Below are 17,318 nucleotides of genomic sequence, written 5' to 3'. Positions count from 1 at the left end.
ATAACATTGTAAAAATTAAGCTAGCCATGTCCAGCACCTATTTCAACGAGATCTGGCATCAGGCGCAGCACGAATGCGAGCAACTGGCCATTCTCGACTATGAGCGACAGCACCAAAATGTGGACACCACGGTGGCCACCATAAGTGGTGTTGCTGGTGTCATTACCAGCTCCGTGGCCGCTGCGGCCGAATCTAAAGCCCTGCTGCAGGCCAGCCTCTATGAGTTCTATCTGCGCTACATATGCCTGAGCAATCGCCTGGAGGAAGTCTATGATAATGCAAGTATCAAGGCTTATTACTCGAGTAATCTTTTAAGAAAGAACCCATTTAGATGATACAAGAAAACGAAAACGAAAATATCAATGGAGATGTTTTCGTAGGTCATTATTCGACCTGGGAATCCCCCGAAAAGATTGAATATGATTTATTCCATTTGAGATTTCAAATGAGCTTTAACATTTTAGCTTAAGGTGGAACTTAATAATTGATTTAAGTAAGGTTCTTTTTCTCCCTGGTTCCCCATTTCTTGCACCCCAGATGATTCAACCCCAGAAACGTGAATTGGTGCGTAAGCTGTTGGACGCCTGCCTGGGCCGTGTCGTTGAACTGAAACATGATCTGGTTAACATTGATCTCATGGAGTTTAGCTACAATGATGAGGTGGTAGAGCGTCTGCGTCTTACACCCATGGAAACGGAACTGCGCATTCCACGCTACTTTCTGCGCGAGCGTGAGCAAGAGCTAGAGTTCCGTAAGCGCACCATGCATGAGCTTCTAATCAAGTTGGGCTGGCTGGAGGAGCATGCCCTGGAAGAGCCGCTCACTGAAATCGAGGCCATACGTCTGCTGCAGATGCACGAGCGTGCGCGTCAGGGTCGTCTCCGCGCGCACTTTATGAAGGAGATACGCAAGGAGAAGGGCAAAATGGAGGATCGGAGCGATAAGGAGCGTAGCGACTCCGGCCTACTGGCAGCCATGAAAATACAGAAAATGTGGCGGGGCCATACGGCACGTCGCATCACCCGACGCCGTAAGATGGATGAGATGATACTGATTGGCATGGTTCCGCCACCGGCGTTGGTGCTCAAGGAACGTGCCGAGAAGGTGGAGAGGCACAACGAGACAGACGTGCGACGCCGGCATGTTGCACAACAAACCTATGCAGCGCAGTTCGAGGCGCGCCAGGTGGCCATACAGGAGGAGATTAGGCTGAAGCATGGCCCCACCATGAAGGAGGATATTGCCGATGAAATACGCGCCTGGATAAAGGATTGTTATGACAAGACGGGCAAGCTGCCCGATTTCCCGTCAGAGGATCAGGGCGGTTCGCTGCACATATTCAGTCGTCCCGGCACAGAGAGCGAGCACAGTCGCTCCTCGGCGCGTTCCTCCAAGGAGTCGCGCAAAACCAAGGATAAATCTAAATCGCCGGCGCGCAGCGGCGATTTGAATGTTAACGAAAATCAGGATGAGGATATGAACTTTCAACCGGCTCCATCGGCTTGCCTGCCCGATATACGTGCGGAAATTGAATAGTAAGCGATCCCAAGAGATTCTAATCCAATCAAAAAATAAATAGTCTTTCCACAGCTTCAATGACACCTGGCGTGACAAGGATGAGTCTGGCGTGATTAGCCAGGCGCCCTACGAGGACATGATCTATGCCGAAAAGTATCAGGAAGTGGAGCTGGAATTCCGACGCGCCGTCGACGATGTTATGCGCCAAGAGCTCGAGCTACTCCAGACCATGGTAGGCAAAAAAGTCAAGAAAAGCAACAAGAAGACTCGCCGTTCAGGCAAGAAGAACAAAAAGAAGAAGGAAAAGGATCTGACGCCCGACCGGACTACGGAATCGCTGTACGAAGAGCTGGTCACCAATGGTATTATACGCAAGCATCCCGAGCTCAAATTGAAGCAATTTCTGGGCGACAAGGCGCTAACCGCACGCAACGGTACAAATCCTTCTCCGGGTGACATTCGCCAGGTGCTTACCGAATACTGCATTCTGCCGCTCGGCTCGGAGGCCATACACAATTGTACGCCACTTATACGCTCTGTACTGCTGGCCGGTCCGCGAGGATCTGGCAAAAAGGCGCTGCTTCATGCCATCTGCACGGAGGTTGGCGCCGTTTTGTTTGATCTAACGCCAGCTAACATTGTTGGAAAATATCCGGGCAAATCTGGATTGATCATGCTTATACATCTGGTGCTTAAAGTGTCCAGGCTTCTGCAGCCTGCGGTCATATACATGGGCGATGCAGAACGTCCGTTTATGAAGAAAATACCCAAAACGGATCGAACCGATCCCAAGCGCTTGAAAAAGGATTTGCCCAAGATGATTAAGAATATTGCTCCGGAGGATAGGGTTGTCTTTATAGGTACCTCTAATTTGCCGTGGGAGGCGGATCAGAAGCTACTGCAGTCTGTGTACAATCGGTTTATATACATTCCACGCCCAGATTATGGCGCCATGTCGCACGCCTGGAAAACGCTGCTCCAGTGAGTATTCGATATGGCTTACTCTGTGGTTGTGTTTAATCCCAATGCTTTGCAGCGAGTACTCTGGCGGAATCTCCAATTTGGACACCAGTGCCATGGCCAAAATATCCGATGGGTATACCATAGGTGCTGTTGATGCTTGCCTACGCGAGGTGATGACCTGCAAGCGGAAGCTGCAGCTGCGTTCACAACCGTTGACCAATGCAGAGATCATCAATGTGCTCTGGTAGGTATGATGGTTGATCCAGCCAGACTGTGCTCATCATCTTTATCTAATCCTTACAGCACTCGTGATCCCGTTTATCGGGAGGAAGAAGAAGCTTTCGAATCATGGTGGTCTAAAACTCCGCTGGGTCGACGGAGACAACGCTTTCTGGAACTGGAAGAGGAGCGCCTGCTCGAGGAGCAGGCACAGCAGGCCAAACAGGGCAACGGCAACAAAAAGAAAGGCTTAAATTAAGCTAAATACAGTTTCTGAGCTTTCTATTACAATTTTAACTTAAAAATAAAATCCTTATTGCCGCATTTGCAGCGCAGCTCATGAACGGCAAGTTTGAGCGTCTCATGATCCTCCAGCAGTTGCTGCAACTCCTGCAGCTTATCCTGCAGCAAGAGCTGCTGATCACCAACACACCATAGGAGACTGACATGAAATGAAGGATTCTCATAGAATTGCGCTAGGCGATAGTCACGCATAACTAAGTCCACGGGTCGCAAAAGGGTAGACATTTTTGTCCCATAAGCAGCATCAAGCTGCACGGCCAGAAAGGTTCTCGTGCGCTCCTCATTTGTGTAGACTCGTAGCTAGGTCAGAAAATACTTTATACGTCTATAAACTATTAGCCTTCTGGTGTAGCGAAAGATACATACCAAATTCAGCGTGCTGCTGAAGCTGTGTAGATTCAGAGAACATACAACTTTAATATACATTAACAGGATAGTTAAATGATTAAAACTACGCACCCCACACAGCTGTGCAACGTCTGTTGCAGAGATCGCTGAAACTCATCAATTTGATGATATTGTAGCACCACAGTTTTGCTCAAACTCAGATGCAGTGATTCATTGGCCCGCAGCTCCAGGTCCGGGGAAAGTCTCTTTATAGCTTCTATTTGAAAATCCTCCAGCTGCTCGGCACAAGCCAGAACGGGCACATAAACAAAAGTCGCCCAATTGCCGCGCTCATGCTTAAAGCTACGTATGCGCCCGCCATGCAACTCAGAATTATCAAAATCGTCCTCCTGCTCCTTATCTTCGGCAGGTTTTGTTATCTTAGAGCCCAGCAAAGAGGCAGCTGTGGGTAATGCCGGTCTGGCGGGTTTTTAATTTAGGAAACAGTATATTAAAAGTAATTAACATTACCTCTTCAGACTGATCGGTTCGGGAGCTTTGTTTTCTGTTTCGTCGCTTTCTGAGCTTGAGCTGCTGCCATAATCCACCAGAGCCATCATGCTAAGTTTTCATTATTTTTTTTATTTACATGGATTATGCTGCTTTTGCCACAATTTTATAGTATGACCATAAGTTTAGATAAAATCCATATTTTGTAGGCAACAAGGCATTTCGACATTTTCTATGGTATTTTTGTGGAATACAATATTTTTCAATTTCGGTTTTTTTTGGATTTGCTGCGTACGTTCACACTCACACTGAGTGTCAATCAAAAGTCTCTCTCCAAATCGTCCGGCACATTTAGGCAGATCTATTTATTTTTTGATTAATATTTTTCAACAATGCAAATGCATGTGCATTGCTAAACGACCGATAAAAGAGCATATTTAGTGACTAGAAATATTAAAAGCACAAAATGCAATTGGGCTCCAAGCTTCATGTGTACAAGGGCGAGTGGGGACTGCCGTCCATTGATTTCGAATGTATGCGTGCCTTGGTAAGTTCAGTTGCATCATAATCAGCAACTCCTCGCTATCGGCGATATCAAGTGGTATATATATATTAATAAATATATTGTCATTTGACGAAATTGTTGACAGTGTCTGCTGCGCTTTACCCGCTGCCCCATGGACATTGAAACAAACACAAACCCATTGCGTTCGGGCGCTGGAAAATTGCCCTATCTACAGATTGGCAATGATAAATTTCTTGGATATAAGGAAATTAAACGCGTGCTGGATCTTGAGGTGAACAAAGCATAAAATAGCCGGGTGAATAAACCTGTTGGCTATTTATAGCACGTGCGACAGCTCTTACATATCTCTGCATTTATTCCAATTGAGCGCGAATTTTTTTTTTTTTTGTATATTTCAGGGTTATCCGGTCGATGCGCACTTAAATATAAAACAAAAGCACTTGTCCACTACATACTCGAACTGGGTATTCACACAACTGCATGCCTACTACCATTACTTCCTGTACGGTGAACCCCACAACTATGATACAACCACACGTGGCTTGTACGCAAAGCGCACACCATTCCCATTTAATTTCTACTATCCTTCAACTTACCAGCGCGAAGCCACCGATGTAGTCCAGGTGCTGGGTGGTTTCGACATTAACGATAAGCTGGAAAAGCATGAGGCCGAATATGTAAGTGTATACCCATTAAACCCATTGAAGCAAACATCTTTAATGTCATTAAGTTTATATCTGTCTGTCAGCTTGTGTGTAAAAAGATAGTCTCCAGTGTGGAAGCTATCTTGGTGAAACCGCGTAGATTCGTATTTTTTCGACCGGTTCGAATCCCCATATTATGTAGGCTGACGTTGAAACAATTGGTCAAACAAAAAATTCTACGTTCTTATGTTTTGTTTCGATTTCGTCACCAAACTCAGCAATTTTGGGTTTCACATTAGTCCTTATATAGAAGACAAAACTGTCCCTAGCATCGAGACCTATTATATGTCTGCAGGGACATTTAATCTGCGGCAACCTGGAAATATTAATTAAATTTATGAATTTCTTATCTGTTTCCAGCTGACAGCTAATGCCAAAAAGTGTGTTAACTTACTTTCTCGTAAATTGGGACGCAAGGTTTGGTTCTTTGGTGACACCTACAGCGAATTGGACGCCATTGTCTACAGTTATTTGGCGATTATTTACAAAATAACACTGCCCAATAATCCGCTACAGAATCACATAAAAGGCTGTCAAAATCTAGTCAATTTCATTAATCGCATCACCAAGGATATATTCCGCAATGAATGTTATAGTTCCACCAAACTAACCAAAGCCTCCAGCCACACAGACAATACGATGACCCCGTCGGAGCGCAAATTCTTGGAGACGGAGCTAAATACAAAGATTGTTGCTGGCGTTGGCGCTGTGCTTGCGATGGGCGCATTTGCAGCTTGGCGTGGCATTTACACCCAGGTAGGCAACAGTTGCGATATCCAAAATCTATTTTCTTAACATCATTTTGCCGCAAGTTCAAGATTAAATATTTTGCTTGACTGCAAAGCGAATGCTGTAATCGAAAAATAAATAGATCAAGTTTAAATTTAGGTGCAAACAAATTTTAAGGTAACTTTAAGTTATGTTGATATTTTTTGCTTTATATCAATTTTTCATTTTCAGTTAACACGCTCGTCAACGGATTATGACGGCATCGACTATGAGGACGATGAGTTGGAGGAGGTCTTGGATTAGCTTCAGCTCTGTACATTTATAATTTTAACCATCGATGTATATTTATAAATATTTCGAAAATGAGTGAAAAGGAAGGCACTGCAAAAATTTGTGTTTAAGCAATTTGTTTAAAAAGCACGCATATATATATGTATATACGATTTGAAGCTATATAAATTAATAATGCGCCCTCCACCATTATTCATTGTTTTTTTAAACTATTTACCCTATATGAAATTGTATGTTAAAAAGAAAAAATAAGCAGCAACCAAAACGTGATTAAACGTACAACTGACGCTGCTAACGTTAATTGTAACTAGATTGAATTATTCAGTTATTTTAATGATATATACCCATTTTATATGTGTGTTTTTTGCTTGACTATATTAATGTTTATTAAAAATCTAAGCTAAGTATTAAAGTTTTCACATTGATTTTTGCAGAGGAAACGAAAATCAAGTTATTGGTTTACCTCATGAATTGGAAGTGAATATAATAAGTTATACAATATATAGAAGCCATAATGGAATATCTAAGTGAATGACCAAGCAATTGGCATTCATGTCTTGAGCGCATCTTGTAGTTTTCGTCGGGCTACACCCACGCGATCTTCCTGCTTGCGTATATCATCTTCGGAGATGATAACCGCATGCATCAGCGGCTGTTCAGGATTCATGAAAGCCATCGCATTCTTGGTTAGCTCCGCCTTTGTGGAGCTCTGGCCATGTACGCCGGCATTCAGCATATGCAGCGCTGTGGCCACCGACTGCAATACGGTTTGTTCATTGACATTGGGACCGACGGTGCGTATGGTTTTTGGCAGTGTTATGTCGTCCAGTTCCTCCCCATTGTCATGGCAGGCACGCAAACGCTCCAGACGCTTTTCCCAAAACAGCTGCTTTGGCTTTTCCTGGCCACCGTGTTTGGCATCGTGCTTGACTTTGCTGGGTTCATGATTGCGCACCACGGTCACCGGCTGCTTAAATATGGAGGCAGTCTGTCGTATGGGCGGTACCAGGGAGACATCTGTGCGCAGAGCACGGCTGTAAAAATGGGACTACCAATTAGATTTCAGCCTTTTGGAAGACGTATACAAATTTGGACAACACATAAGAAATATGAGAGTACATGCAATTACATATTTGTCGATTAAGAACTATGAAGGAAAATAGAAAATGATAACAATTATTTATAATTTGGCCAATTACTGTGATTGTACTAAGAATTTGAGTGGTTAGTTTAACAAAATTAGGTAGATAGGCGCATGCAAGAGCTCGGTCAGCCAAGAAGAATCAACTTGGCTATACCTGAATTCAAATTGTTGCTGCTGCTGTTGTTGTTGTTGCTGCTGCTGCTGGCGCAGATTAGCTGCAGATGTTGTCGTCGTTGCTGATGTCGCTGTTATCGATGCTGCTGGTGTTATCGATGCTGCAATAAACCCACCACTGCTGTTGTTGTTGCTGAAGCTTTGTGCTTGAGCTCGGCTATATTTACGTTTGAGCGCAATGGCAGCGTTGCCACCTAGGCTAGCGTTACTGATAATGGCACCCGCTGCATTGCAACGATATAGTGATATGGATGGCGAGGGCATTTGCCGTTGTATCTGCATTTTGCCAGTTTGAAAGTCAAAATTGCTAACGTCAAACATTTCGGCGCTCAATTGGCGTGCTAATTGCGGCTTGCTTTCAATTCTTTTGCCTGTGGGGCTGTACACATCCAATTGGTGAACGGGGCAGGTATGGTTGAGGGTAGGTAATGTGTGGTGTGTGTGTGCGTGTTTGTATGTGTAGTAAATGTAATAACAAAAAAAGTAGTGAGAGTGAGTTAAACGTATTCGTTATCGCACGTGCACTCGTTGTGTGTATGTGTGTGTTTATATTACAATTTACGTTAGTTTCCAGGTTTCACCTTCACCGTGTACCTGCTTAAAGTTCAGCCAAGTAATTCGCTTGGTTACCTGTAGTAGAATACATCAACGCCCGTGTTACAGCCCGATTTCTTGTGTACTTCCTCGCGCTGCCAGCCTTTTGGTAGTGCGTTGCAATCAACGCGTTTCCTTTCAATTGTGATGCTCGGATTCATTTGCATGCTCCAAATATTTAATTATGTCTGCCCCTTTTGTTTATTTTTTTTTACATTCGAAGAGAACGTCTTTTTCGATACTCTTGCTTAGAGAAATATATACTCACAAGAATAATAGGTGTTAGAAGATTCGCCAGGCACTGACAGTAGTGGCAACAGTTGCCCGTGACGTCACAGTTGCATACGATTATCTATTCTATGATGATTCAGCTCTATTAACATGCTGTTTTTATTGTACTAAATATAGCAGAAAAATTAAATTTTTTATCATTCAAAGACAAGTTGGCTACATAGTTTAGTAGATTCACAAAACTACAACTTTGATTAACGATACCGGCGTAATCTTGTACATGCCAGCATTTATATACTTTTGTACTCGTTGCTAAAATGACAGTGCTGGAAAATGTTATAATGGTGAACGCGAATCAGCGGATAAAGAAGAAGATCCAGTCGACGACGTAAGTAATTTTCGTGTGACTAAACTTTAATTCCACTTGTGCAGTTAATCGACAATTTCTCAGTTATTCTAATAATAATGTAATATATAAGTGCGCAAGGTTTTTTCAAGCTATTTTAACATGGTTTCATCAACTTCACAGGCTCCGAAACACAAGAGTTTGACAGTCATCGTTTTGGGGCAACAAGAACAAGTGGCAGCTGGAATCTTTTTGACAAAAAAAAAGCAACTGAAAGACAAAAGAGGAAACATGTCTTCATCAGCGATATTTGTGCTGGACGTGAAGGGCAAGGTGTTGATATCCCGTAATTATCGCGGAGACAACATTGACATGGCTGTAATCGATAAATTCATGCCACTGCTCATGGAACGCGAAGAGGAAGGTCTCGTCACGCCCATTCTGCAGACTTCAGAGACCACTTTTGCCTATATAAAGACAAATAATTTGTATATTGTGTCTACGACGCCACGTAATAAGAATGTGAATATTGCCCTGGTCTTTGTATTTCTGCACAAAATCGCACAGGTGTTTGTGGAGTATTTCAAGGAGCTGGAGGAGGAATCCATCCGAGATAATTTCGTTATAATATACGAGTTGCTCGACGAGCTTATTGACTTTGGCTATCCACAAACGACGGACTCCAAAATACTGCAGGAGTATATCACGCAAGAGGGTCACAAATTAGAGCTGCAACCGCGCATACCCGTAGCTGTAACAAATGCCGTATCCTGGCGCTCAGAAGGCATCAAGTATCGCAAAAATGAGGTTTTCCTTGATGTCATCGAGTCGGTCAATCTGCTTGCCAATGCCAATGGCAATGTGCTGCGCAGCGAAATCGTCGGCGCCATTAAAATGCGCGTCTATTTGTCTGGCATGCCAGAGCTTCGTTTGGGACTCAACGATAAGGTGCTCTTCGAGAGCACTGGGCGTGGCAAATCTAAGTCTGTGGAGCTGGAGGATGTCAAGTTTCATCAGTGTGTGCGACTGTCGCGATTCGAAAATGATCGCACAATCTCGTTTATACCACCGGATGGCGAATTCGAGCTGATGTCCTATCGCCTCAACACGCATGTGAGTGTGAATACAATATATGTTATCTAGAATAATCCATCTAATACCGCTGTCCCCTATCCCCTCCCTTCGCGGCAGGTCAAGCCACTGATCTGGATTGAATCGGTAATTGAGCGACATGCACACTCGCGCGTCGAGTACATGATTAAGGCAAAATCTCAATTTAAGCGCAGATCAACGGCCAATAATGTGGAAATTGTTATACCCGTGCCCGCAGATGCGGATTCACCCAAATTCAAAACAACCATTGGCAGCTGCAAATATGCTCCGGAGCAGAATGCTATCATATGGACAATCAAATCGTTCCCAGGAGGCAAGGAGTATTTAATGCGTGCACACTTTGGCCTGCCCAGCGTGGAGAGCGAGGACAACACCGAAGGCAAGCCACCGATACAGGTGCGCTTCGAGATACCATATTTCACGACGTCGGGCATACAGGTGCGCTATCTGAAGATCATTGAGAAGAGCGGCTACCAGGCATTGCCCTGGGTGCGTTATATCACTCAAAACGGCGATTATCAGCTACGTACCAACTAATCCCTGTCCACACACACACACATACACACACAAACGCGCGCATTCCAGCCAAGCTTAAGCGAAAAACCTTGTTGTGTCCAATTTGAGTTAGGAGTATGTTAATTAGCTGCCTCACCTTCACACTGTGCGTTAAGTCGAAAGCATATTGAAAAGGTTGTTCCCGCAAACGCACAGCTTTTCCAGCTGATTAGTAAATCGATTTTTCAGCGTTTTATATCAAAGTTCTTAAACATTTTGTTAAGCTTTAAATTGGGTCAAATATAAGCCGGCCTAGGCTGTACATACTAAAACTTCAAGAAATTAGCCATATTTTTAATTTAAACTTGTGAATAAATATGCAACAATTTAATGTAGCTCATTAGTAGATTTTAAAAATTTAAAATGTGCTAAAAATTTAATGTGGTTGAAAACAACTATAGTCAAGCCTTGATTAAGTGCAAGACATTCGCACACACATTTTAAAATTATCTTTTAAAAACTTGACATTGATTATATATAAATAAAAAAATTAGAAAATCTTAATTTTGAGACATACTTTCTACAAGTTTCTTCGATTTTAAACACTTCAATATAGATTTTATAAAACGCCCCTTGAAATATGACTTTAAAAACCTTTCTAGTTAAATATAAAATATTATTACAGTTTTTAATATTGGACTCCAAAAATGTTCGACAGCCCACTGTAGATAAATTTAAGTATTGTTGCATGCCGTAAAAAAAAGCTTAACGAAACGATCTGAGTTCATTTCTGCACAACTTTGTGCAATACATTTTAGCCTAGACGTTTGCCGGAATACCCCTAACTATTATTACATATGTATTGTTTTATTTTTGCGTATTGTATTTGTATTTAATATGTAAATCAAACTAATAAATTTTTAAAAATATTTTTCAAATGTAATTAAGGCTAAGCTCGAGTAAATATGTGGTATTTCTTGTTTGTTTTCGAATAATGTACGACTATAAAAGCCCAAAAAATTTATATTATACCGGTTTTGCTTGGCATGCCTCTAAATAAAAAAACAAATTTTCAGTTTTGTTTACATATTTAACAACAAATCGCAAATGGTTTGGAACCCTTAAAACTGAACAAAAGGTTGCTTAAGCTTAATAAATGCACTTTTTAATGAGTCTCTCCGGTTAAGTTTTGTAGGATATTCAAGCGTTTGCTTTTTGGTCCATGCTTTTACTGCTTGAAGCTCTTCAGCGGATAGTGCTGCTTGTGCGCCTCGATGTGCTGCTCCAGCTCGCGCTGCTGCTGCTTCAGATGGTCGGGCATAACATCATACACACCCTCGAACATCTCACGCCAATTGGGCTTCAATTTCTTCTCGGAGATGGCAATTTGCTTGAGCACCTGCTTGCGCACACCACTTACAAATTCCGTTTCCTGCTGCTCATTGAACCAGCCCTTGTGCACCATGTAGCTCTTCAGCTTTGAGATGGGGTGCTCCAGTGTGTTCCACACTTCGATTTCCTCCGCCGAACGGTAAGCTGTGCTGTCGTCCGACGTGGAATGATGACCCACACGATAGGCCAGCGCTTCAAATACAATCGGCTTGTTCTCTCGCAACACGTACTCGCGGGCCCGCTTCATCGCATTATAAACGGCAAAGACATCGGTGCCATCGACTCTTATGGTAGCAATGCCATAGCCCATGGGACCACGTCCAGCGATGCCATCGCCCCGGTATTGTTCGTTCGACGGCGTGGATATGGCAAATCCATTGTTGCGGCTGCAATCATAGGGATTGTAAGTAGTTTGTCAGGGATAACATTTGGGTATTCACCGAGATGCTACTGAAATACCCACCAGAACAGTATGACTGGACACTCTAGCGTGGCGGCAAAATTGAATGCAGCATGTGCATCGCCCTCAGAAGCAGCGCCCTCACCGAAGTAACAAACAACGCAGGAATCGTTGTTGGGCTGACGCTTCAAAGCGTAGGCGGCGCCCACAGCCTGTGGTATTTGCGTGGCTAAACAGTGGCAAGTGTGTGATCAAAGATTATCATTGTTTTTAAGGATAAATAAATAGCTGCGGCTTACACAACGGACTGGAGATAGTCACAAAGTTCAGTTCCTTGGAGCCATAATGCACGGGCATTTGCTTTCCGCGTCCAAGATCATCATCGTTGCCATAGCACTGATCGATGAATTGATCAATGCGAAAACCGCGCCAGACCAAGACACCCGCCTCCCGATATTGGCCATAGATGATGTCGCGCATCTCCAAGGCAGCGGCGCTGCCAATATGGGATGCCTCCTCACCAAAGTTGGTCATATAGAAGGAGATGCGGCCCTGTCGCTGCGATTCGTACAGTATTTTATCCATTGTAGACAGCAGGAGCATGTCGCGGAACATTTTCTCAACGACCTCCTGACTAAGATGTGGATCCTCCTGTTCATTGAGTATGTAGCCATCGCGATCCAATACCCGGTAGATGGGTATGGGTGAATAGTCCTCGGGCAATGTCAGCTTCAAATTGTTAATAAATGGCGCATCACGAGCGCCTGGAAATGCGTAACGATCGTCCGCTGACTTTCCACTGGAACTGTAGCCTCTGTGTGCACTCGCTGCCCCAAGCTAAGCTCAAAGGTAAAAAGAGTAAATAACAAAAACAACTAACCGCAAGGTATTTTAAGTTCCAATTGGAATACGCACCGTTTTCACATTTTGTCTGGCAGCAGTTAAAAGTTGAACGGATTTGCGCAGGAATGACATGTTTACGAATAAAAAAGGATAACGGAAACGGCAAGACAAAATGCAAGAAATATGTTGTATGTTATTTTTTTATGCTGCGTCGTGCTCTGCTGCTGCCTTGTGCTACAAATCAGCTGCGTTACGCAACAGGTATGCGCTTAGGATTAGTATGCAGCATATAACCTTTGTGCGCTTAATTTGCATGAAACGAATTCTTATGAATTAATATTCACGTCAATTTTTGGGCAGATAATATTCAACAAGTGATTTTAAATTACATTTAATCACCTTATGCACAAGACTGTTTCCTATGCAAAATATTTATATATATATATATATTATGGCACATTTTGCTTTGCTTTTGCTATACTTGATTAGCATACTAGTCCGCACAAGTGTTGGTAAACATTGCAAGACATGGCAGCTGTGAAGCTCGACGAGGCGCAATTCTGGCAGTCCATAGCAATATTAATAAAAAACTATCATGCGTTGAATAAAAAAATATTCGAGGTGCTTATAACACAGGTGCAAAAGTTGCAGCAGGGTAAACTATATGAATCCAACGAGGCTGAGCTGGAGCAGCAGCTGCGAACCAATGCTAATGAGAGAACGTGTGAGGGTTTTAGGATTGGCTACAAGATGCTGACCAAAAAGTTGGCCACAAATATTTTGGCCAATGGAACTGTGGGTGAGTTTAATCTAAATTAATTTTGAATGATATAATTTAAAAATATAAATTAATTGACAGATTTTGGCACGCAAAGCTATGAATGCCATTTCCTACGGGATGCCGGTTTCGATGATTTCTCCGTTAATTTAATTGGTGACCAGCTGGAAGCCGTTACTCTGCCGCATCGAGTGGAATTGGACAGCGAGCAAAGCTCTCGCTGGGCGGAGTTTGTGCTTAAGCCTAAGCTATACAACTGGTCACAGGGCAAGCGGGACGAAAGCGCACAGAAATCGTTGCATTTATTGGATGTAGAAATGTACAGCGAACTGTACAAAAAACTCAAGCAAAAGCACGCGCAGCGTCTGCTGCAGTGCTGGCAAACGGCAAACGAATCGACAGATCCGTTAAAGTTTATATATGAGGATTTAGCCATTGCCGCATACCTAATCACCCTATGGAACTGCACACAATCGCAGCCTACAGCATTTGCCGACTTGGGCTGTGGCAATGGGCTGCTCGTCCATGTGCTCAATGCGGAGGGCTACAAGGGATACGGCTACGATGTACGCAGGCGTAAACTGTGGTCACTTTACCCGGCGCAAACGAATGCGAGTCTCATCGAGCAAACTGTGGAGCCAAATAGCTTTTCATTGGATTATCCGGACATTGACTGGCTAATAGGCAATCATTCTGATGAGTTGTCACCCTGGTTGCCAGTGTTGGCGGCTCGCTTGAAAACCAGCTTTTTTCTGCTGCCGTGCTGCCCGTTTGAGCTTTCCGGCGTTAAGTTTCAGCGGCGCAACACTAGCATCAGCGCTTATCAGGATTTTCTGATATATGCACGACAAATCTCGGATAAGTGTGGCTTTGAAACGCTGCAGGATCGGCTGAAGATACCAAGCACCAAACGCATAGCCTTAATTGGCTTAAAGCACACAACAAAAGCGTCCCAGTGCCTGGAACATTTTGTGCAGCAAGAGCTGCAAAAGCACAAAGCGGGCGTCGAAAGCGCGGCGAATTCAGTAAAGCTGCGCGAGAAAGCAGAGAGCGTGAGAAATTGCACGCAAGTGGAAAAGAGCATAATTGACTCATTAGTTTTGAAAATCTTTTGCATGTTGTTGGCCAATGCAAATACAACCAGCAATCCTATGGATAACGATTGGCTGCCAGGACAACAGTTGACAATGCGTGACATAGCACAGGGCCTCACCAAAGCGGAGCTTAGCGGCATCAAGTCCGAGTGCGGCGGTATTAAAACACTGCTGCGAAATAAGCACGAAGTATTTGAGTTTTGCGGCGAAGATCGTATTCGCATACGTAAGCCCAAAGCTGTTGCGGCGACTGAAAGCACTGGAAAGCAGGTAACGACTAAGAAACGACCCTGTTTCTTTAAGCTACACCATCCTCAGGGCTGTCCGTTAAAAGATAGCGAGTGCTCCTTTATACATTAATTGTAAACATTCGTCATTAAAACTAAATTTAAAAAAATCATGTGTAATTTCAAACCATTTATTAATACAGTGGATGATTGCCAATTCAAAGGCTTGAGTTAGTAATATTTATTCGCGAAAGATATGGAAATTTGGAGTTATTTTTTGATAAAAATCAGCAAAAATAATTGTAATGTATGTATTATATTTGGATTTTAATGCTAACTGTATTCCAATTAAATAGAGTTGTCGAAAATAATACAATTATACAATAGGAAAGCCCAATTGAATTAAAGATTAACATAAGAACGACATCCCAATGGCAAAATTATTATATCTTGTCTTGCTCAGTTTGGGTATTGGATTTTCGGAATCCCAAAGATAATTATATATAACATATTTACGAGCTTTTATAACATAGAATCTTCTTAGGGTTTAGTTTTGTAATTTAATATATTTTGTTTCTACTTTTAAATAATTGTTTCGGATATAAATTTTAATTCAAATTCATTTTTTGTTATTGCTGTTGGTTTGTTGTGATTGTTTTTTGATGTTTACCAATTCAAATGAAATATTGTTACTAAATTCTCTTCAACGGGAACTGTCCGAACTGTTGCTGCGACGCCTGCGGCGTATGGGTGAACGTGAACGACGTCGCGGCGAGCGACGGCCGCGCGGTGGTGAATTACGACGTCCGCCGCCTCCGCCGCCGCCACGATTATTGAAGCGATTGAACTGCGGCGGGGAACGCCAGCGACCGCCCTGAGGACGGCGCATCTGTGGAGATGGTCGTCGCATGAGCGGTCGCTGCTTTGGCACAATAACTGGCGATACTGTTATTTCCTGGCCATCGATCTGGCCGCCATCCATGTGCTTCATGGCCGACTCGCAGTCCTCGGCCGTGGCGTACTCCACATAGGCCATGCCACGTCCAAAATTTGGATGATAGCGATCCGTCGGGAATTCCACATTCTTTACAGTGCCAAAGCTGCTAAAGATCTCTAGCACATGATCCTTGGTCACGTTCCGTGTCAGTCGGCCGACATGGATGCGCACCGGCTTTGGTGTGGGTGAGCGTGAACGGGTGCGACTGCGACTACGTGAGCGCTCGCGGCGCTTGGGCGGCGGGGTGCGATCGACGGTGCCGCGACCACCACGGCGCCGTGGCGAACGCGAGCGGCTGATCGAGCGGGAACGTTCGCGTTTCACGTTATTTACCTCGCCACCAGCTACCCCGCCGCCTCCAGCACCACGATCGTTTGAGTTGCGACGTGCTCGATCTCTGGAACGGCTACGACTACGCTGCACACGATCCCGATCGCGTTCCGTGCGTTCACGTTCTGATTCCTTGCGAACCTTGCTATTGGGGCGTGGCGATTTGGAGGCTCTGCGCGGAGAACGAGAGGTATCCTTGCCGGCTGCTGCGCTGCCGCCGGCACCACGACGTCGATTTTTCTCGCTGCGATCGGTATCGCTAGACGATGAGGACGAGGAGCTGGACGAATCACTTGAGCTGCTCGAACTGGAGCGTGAGTTGGAGCCGGAGCTGCTGCGCGATGATGAGCTGTTTGATGAGCTGTACAAAATGGAGTAAACGTTTGCGTTAGACCGGCAAAAATACGTGAAATATATGTGCACCTTCTGCTGGAGTCGCTGCTTGAGGAGGCAGAGCCTCGACGCTTGCGTTCTCGCTCTCGGCGCGACGAATTGGATGTAGCGGCCTTTGCGTCCTTCTCTTTAATATCTTTCTCTTTATTTTCCTTTTCGCCCTCGGCGGTGGGAGACCGGGCACGCGCCCTTATGAGGAAAAAATGTCGGTCATGAAACACCGCTACGAAAATGCCACTTTTACTTACATTTTGCACTTGAGCTTTAAATTAATTAGTTATCCAGTGATAAGTTGTCAAATTGTTAGCAAATTTTTTGCGAAAACAAGACTATTTAAAACACGAAAATACCAAGTTTAATATTCAATGGCGTTCTGGCATCGATGTATATTTTTTATTTGCCGATAACATATCGATGTCAGTTCAACAAACTATGTGCGTCAAATTAGCGGCGGTGATTTAGCGGCCAATTTTGGTACTTGTTATCGGAAAACTATCGGTCACTTTCAAATGCATTTATTTATGTTTTTAAGCACGAAACCAAATAAATTTAAATGCAGAATTGCAAAAAATTAAATTATTTACTATCTACATTCATTTATTTTTGAATTTTAATTTATAATATGGGTAAACCAATGGGTTAAAATATTAGGTTTTCACCATTCCATAAATATCTAA

At 43.6% G+C, this 17,318-nt stretch overlaps 8 protein-coding genes across 11 annotated transcripts; 4 read left to right on the top strand and 4 right to left on the bottom strand.

Moving 5' to 3' along the window:
- The first annotated feature begins 26 nt into the window (after positions 1-26).
- Positions 27-2,959, top strand: LOC115761573 (dynein regulatory complex protein 11). Its single transcript, XM_030703360.1, has 5 exons — positions 27-278; positions 538-1,535; positions 1,591-2,499; positions 2,555-2,725; positions 2,785-2,959. The coding sequence occupies exons 1-5, from the start codon at positions 27-29 to the stop codon at positions 2,957-2,959; spliced, it is 2,505 nt and encodes an 834-aa protein (XP_030559220.1).
- Positions 2,956-4,077, bottom strand: LOC115761581 (U6 snRNA phosphodiesterase). Its single transcript, XM_030703370.1, has 4 exons — positions 3,862-4,077; positions 3,463-3,810; positions 3,370-3,391; positions 2,956-3,303 (listed from the first exon to the last, which is right to left on the bottom strand). The coding sequence occupies exons 1-4, from the start codon at positions 3,948-3,950 to the stop codon at positions 2,986-2,988; spliced, it is 777 nt and encodes a 258-aa protein (XP_030559230.1). The 5' UTR covers positions 3,951-4,077; the 3' UTR covers positions 2,956-2,985.
- Positions 4,078-4,174: 97 nt separating this feature from the next.
- LOC115761580 (metaxin-1 homolog) lies at positions 4,175-6,407 on the top strand. 2 transcript variants are annotated; one of them, XR_004017751.1, is made up of 6 exons: positions 4,175-4,387; positions 4,491-4,637; positions 4,765-5,043; positions 5,431-5,826; positions 5,883-5,976; positions 6,031-6,098. XR_004017751.1 is itself a non-coding variant. In XM_030703369.1 (5 exons), the coding sequence occupies exons 1-5, from the start codon at positions 4,307-4,309 to the stop codon at positions 6,100-6,102; spliced, it is 975 nt and encodes a 324-aa protein (XP_030559229.1). In that variant the 5' UTR covers positions 4,176-4,306; the 3' UTR covers positions 6,103-6,407. The 2 variants fall into 2 exon arrangements, 1 of the variants encoding a protein (XP_030559229.1); XM_030703369.1 differs by lacking the exon at positions 5,883-5,976 and having other exon boundaries at positions 4,176-4,387; positions 6,031-6,407.
- Positions 6,408-6,474: 67 nt separating this feature from the next.
- LOC115761579 (methyl-CpG-binding domain protein 3) lies at positions 6,475-8,468 on the bottom strand. Of its 2 annotated transcripts, XM_030703367.1 has the most exons (4): positions 8,271-8,468; positions 8,039-8,196; positions 7,389-7,787; positions 6,475-7,124 (listed from the first exon to the last, which is right to left on the bottom strand). In XM_030703367.1, the coding sequence occupies exons 2-4, from the start codon at positions 8,167-8,169 to the stop codon at positions 6,641-6,643; spliced, it is 1,014 nt and encodes a 337-aa protein (XP_030559227.1). In that variant the 5' UTR covers positions 8,170-8,196; positions 8,271-8,468; the 3' UTR covers positions 6,475-6,640. The 2 variants fall into 2 exon arrangements, with proteins under 2 accessions (XP_030559227.1, XP_030559228.1); XM_030703368.1 differs by lacking the exons at positions 7,389-7,787; positions 8,271-8,468 and having other exon boundaries at positions 8,039-8,248.
- Positions 8,469-8,560: 92 nt separating this feature from the next.
- LOC115761577 (AP-1 complex subunit mu-1) lies at positions 8,561-10,244 on the top strand. 2 transcript variants are annotated; one of them, XM_030703365.1, is made up of 3 exons: positions 8,561-8,621; positions 8,763-9,692; positions 9,771-10,244. In XM_030703365.1, the coding sequence occupies exons 2-3, from the start codon at positions 8,871-8,873 to the stop codon at positions 10,227-10,229; spliced, it is 1,281 nt and encodes a 426-aa protein (XP_030559225.1). In that variant the 5' UTR covers positions 8,561-8,621; positions 8,763-8,870; the 3' UTR covers positions 10,230-10,244. The 2 variants fall into 2 exon arrangements, with proteins under 2 accessions (XP_030559225.1, XP_030559223.1); XM_030703363.1 differs by lacking the exon at positions 8,561-8,621 and adding an exon at positions 8,630-8,700.
- A 1,148-nt stretch (positions 10,245-11,392) lies between these two features.
- Positions 11,393-13,141, bottom strand: LOC115761576 (2-oxoisovalerate dehydrogenase subunit alpha, mitochondrial). Its single transcript, XM_030703362.1, has 4 exons — positions 12,895-13,141; positions 12,279-12,816; positions 12,043-12,208; positions 11,393-11,965 (listed from the first exon to the last, which is right to left on the bottom strand). Exons 1-4 carry the CDS (start codon positions 12,952-12,954, stop codon positions 11,416-11,418), a joined length of 1,314 nt encoding a protein of 437 aa, XP_030559222.1. The 5' UTR covers positions 12,955-13,141; the 3' UTR covers positions 11,393-11,415.
- A 136-nt stretch (positions 13,142-13,277) lies between these two features.
- LOC115761575 (probable tRNA (uracil-O(2)-)-methyltransferase) lies at positions 13,278-15,539 on the top strand. The gene is made up of 2 exons (XM_030703361.1): positions 13,278-13,621; positions 13,682-15,539. Exons 1-2 carry the CDS (start codon positions 13,351-13,353, stop codon positions 15,052-15,054), a joined length of 1,644 nt encoding a protein of 547 aa, XP_030559221.1. The 5' UTR covers positions 13,278-13,350; the 3' UTR covers positions 15,055-15,539.
- A 4-nt stretch (positions 15,540-15,543) lies between these two features.
- On the bottom strand, positions 15,544-17,011 carry LOC115761578 (RNA-binding protein with serine-rich domain 1). The gene is made up of 3 exons (XM_030703366.1): positions 16,890-17,011; positions 16,672-16,830; positions 15,544-16,609 (listed from the first exon to the last, which is right to left on the bottom strand). Coding segments are annotated over exons 1-3 (1,146 nt in total). The 5' UTR covers positions 16,892-17,011; the 3' UTR covers positions 15,544-15,624.
- Between the last annotated feature and the right edge of the window lie 307 nt (positions 17,012-17,318).

The sequence above is a fragment of the Drosophila novamexicana genome, unplaced genomic scaffold (genome assembly GCF_003285875.2).
Source record: "Drosophila novamexicana strain 15010-1031.04,08,12 unplaced genomic scaffold, DnovRS2.1 tig00000485-arrow-pilon, whole genome shotgun sequence".
NCBI lineage: Eukaryota > Metazoa > Arthropoda > Insecta > Diptera > Drosophilidae > Drosophila > Drosophila novamexicana.
Note: the sequence above shows the minus strand (reverse complement) of the source record. Positions and strands in the feature narration are given on the sequence as shown.

Excerpts from the sequence above, each read along its gene's own strand:
- LOC115761573 (XM_030703360.1), top strand. The coding sequence starts at position 27 with ATGTCCAGCACCTATTTCAACGAGATCTGGCATCAGGCGCAGCACGAA. Across the intron at positions 279-537 it reads TGGAGGAAGTCTATGATAAT|ATGATTCAACCCCAGAAACG; the intron begins GCAAGTATCAAG and ends CTTGCACCCCAG. Across the intron at positions 2,726-2,784 it reads GAGATCATCAATGTGCTCTG|CACTCGTGATCCCGTTTATC; the intron begins GTAGGTATGATG and ends TAATCCTTACAG.
- LOC115761581 (XM_030703370.1), bottom strand. The coding sequence starts at position 3,950 with ATGATGGCTCTGGTGGATTATGGCAGCAGCTCAAGCTCAGAAAGCGAC. Across the intron at positions 3,392-3,462 it reads ACGTTGCACAGCTGTGTGGG|CTTCAGCAGCACGCTGAATT; the intron begins GTGCGTAGTTTT and ends GAATCTACACAG. Across the intron at positions 3,304-3,369 it reads TCAGCAGCACGCTGAATTTG|CTACGAGTCTACACAAATGA; the intron begins GTATGTATCTTT and ends TTTCTGACCTAG.
- LOC115761580 (XM_030703369.1), top strand. The coding sequence starts at position 4,307 with ATGCAATTGGGCTCCAAGCTTCATGTGTACAAGGGCGAGTGGGGACTG. Across the intron at positions 4,638-4,764 it reads AACGCGTGCTGGATCTTGAG|GGTTATCCGGTCGATGCGCA; the intron begins GTGAACAAAGCA and ends TGTATATTTCAG. Across the intron at positions 5,827-6,030 it reads GGCGTGGCATTTACACCCAG|TTAACACGCTCGTCAACGGA; the intron begins GTAGGCAACAGT and ends TTTCATTTTCAG.
- LOC115761579 (XM_030703367.1), bottom strand. The coding sequence starts at position 8,169 with ATGCAAATGAATCCGAGCATCACAATTGAAAGGAAACGCGTTGATTGC. Across the intron at positions 7,788-8,038 it reads GTTGATGTATTCTACTACAG|CCCCACAGGCAAAAGAATTG; the intron begins GTAACCAAGCGA and ends GGATGTGTACAG. Across the intron at positions 7,125-7,388 it reads CAGCAACAATTTGAATTCAG|CCGTGCTCTGCGCACAGATG; the intron begins GTATAGCCAAGT and ends CCATTTTTACAG.
- LOC115761577 (XM_030703365.1), top strand. The coding sequence starts at position 8,871 with ATGTCTTCATCAGCGATATTTGTGCTGGACGTGAAGGGCAAGGTGTTG. Across the intron at positions 9,693-9,770 it reads CCTATCGCCTCAACACGCAT|GTCAAGCCACTGATCTGGAT; the intron begins GTGAGTGTGAAT and ends CCTTCGCGGCAG.
- LOC115761576 (XM_030703362.1), bottom strand. The coding sequence starts at position 12,954 with ATGTCATTCCTGCGCAAATCCGTTCAACTTTTAACTGCTGCCAGACAA. Across the intron at positions 12,817-12,894 it reads CCAGACAAAATGTGAAAACG|CTTGGGGCAGCGAGTGCACA; the intron begins GTGCGTATTCCA and ends CTTTGAGCTTAG. Across the intron at positions 12,209-12,278 it reads GACTATCTCCAGTCCGTTGT|CCACGCAAATACCACAGGCT; the intron begins GTAAGCCGCAGC and ends GCCACTGTTTAG.
- LOC115761575 (XM_030703361.1), top strand. The coding sequence starts at position 13,351 with ATGGCAGCTGTGAAGCTCGACGAGGCGCAATTCTGGCAGTCCATAGCA. Across the intron at positions 13,622-13,681 it reads TTTGGCCAATGGAACTGTGG|ATTTTGGCACGCAAAGCTAT; the intron begins GTGAGTTTAATC and ends ATTAATTGACAG.
- LOC115761578 (XM_030703366.1), bottom strand. Across the intron at positions 16,610-16,671 it reads AGCAGCGACTCCAGCAGAAG|CTCATCAAACAGCTCATCAT; the intron begins GTGCACATATAT and ends CATTTTGTACAG.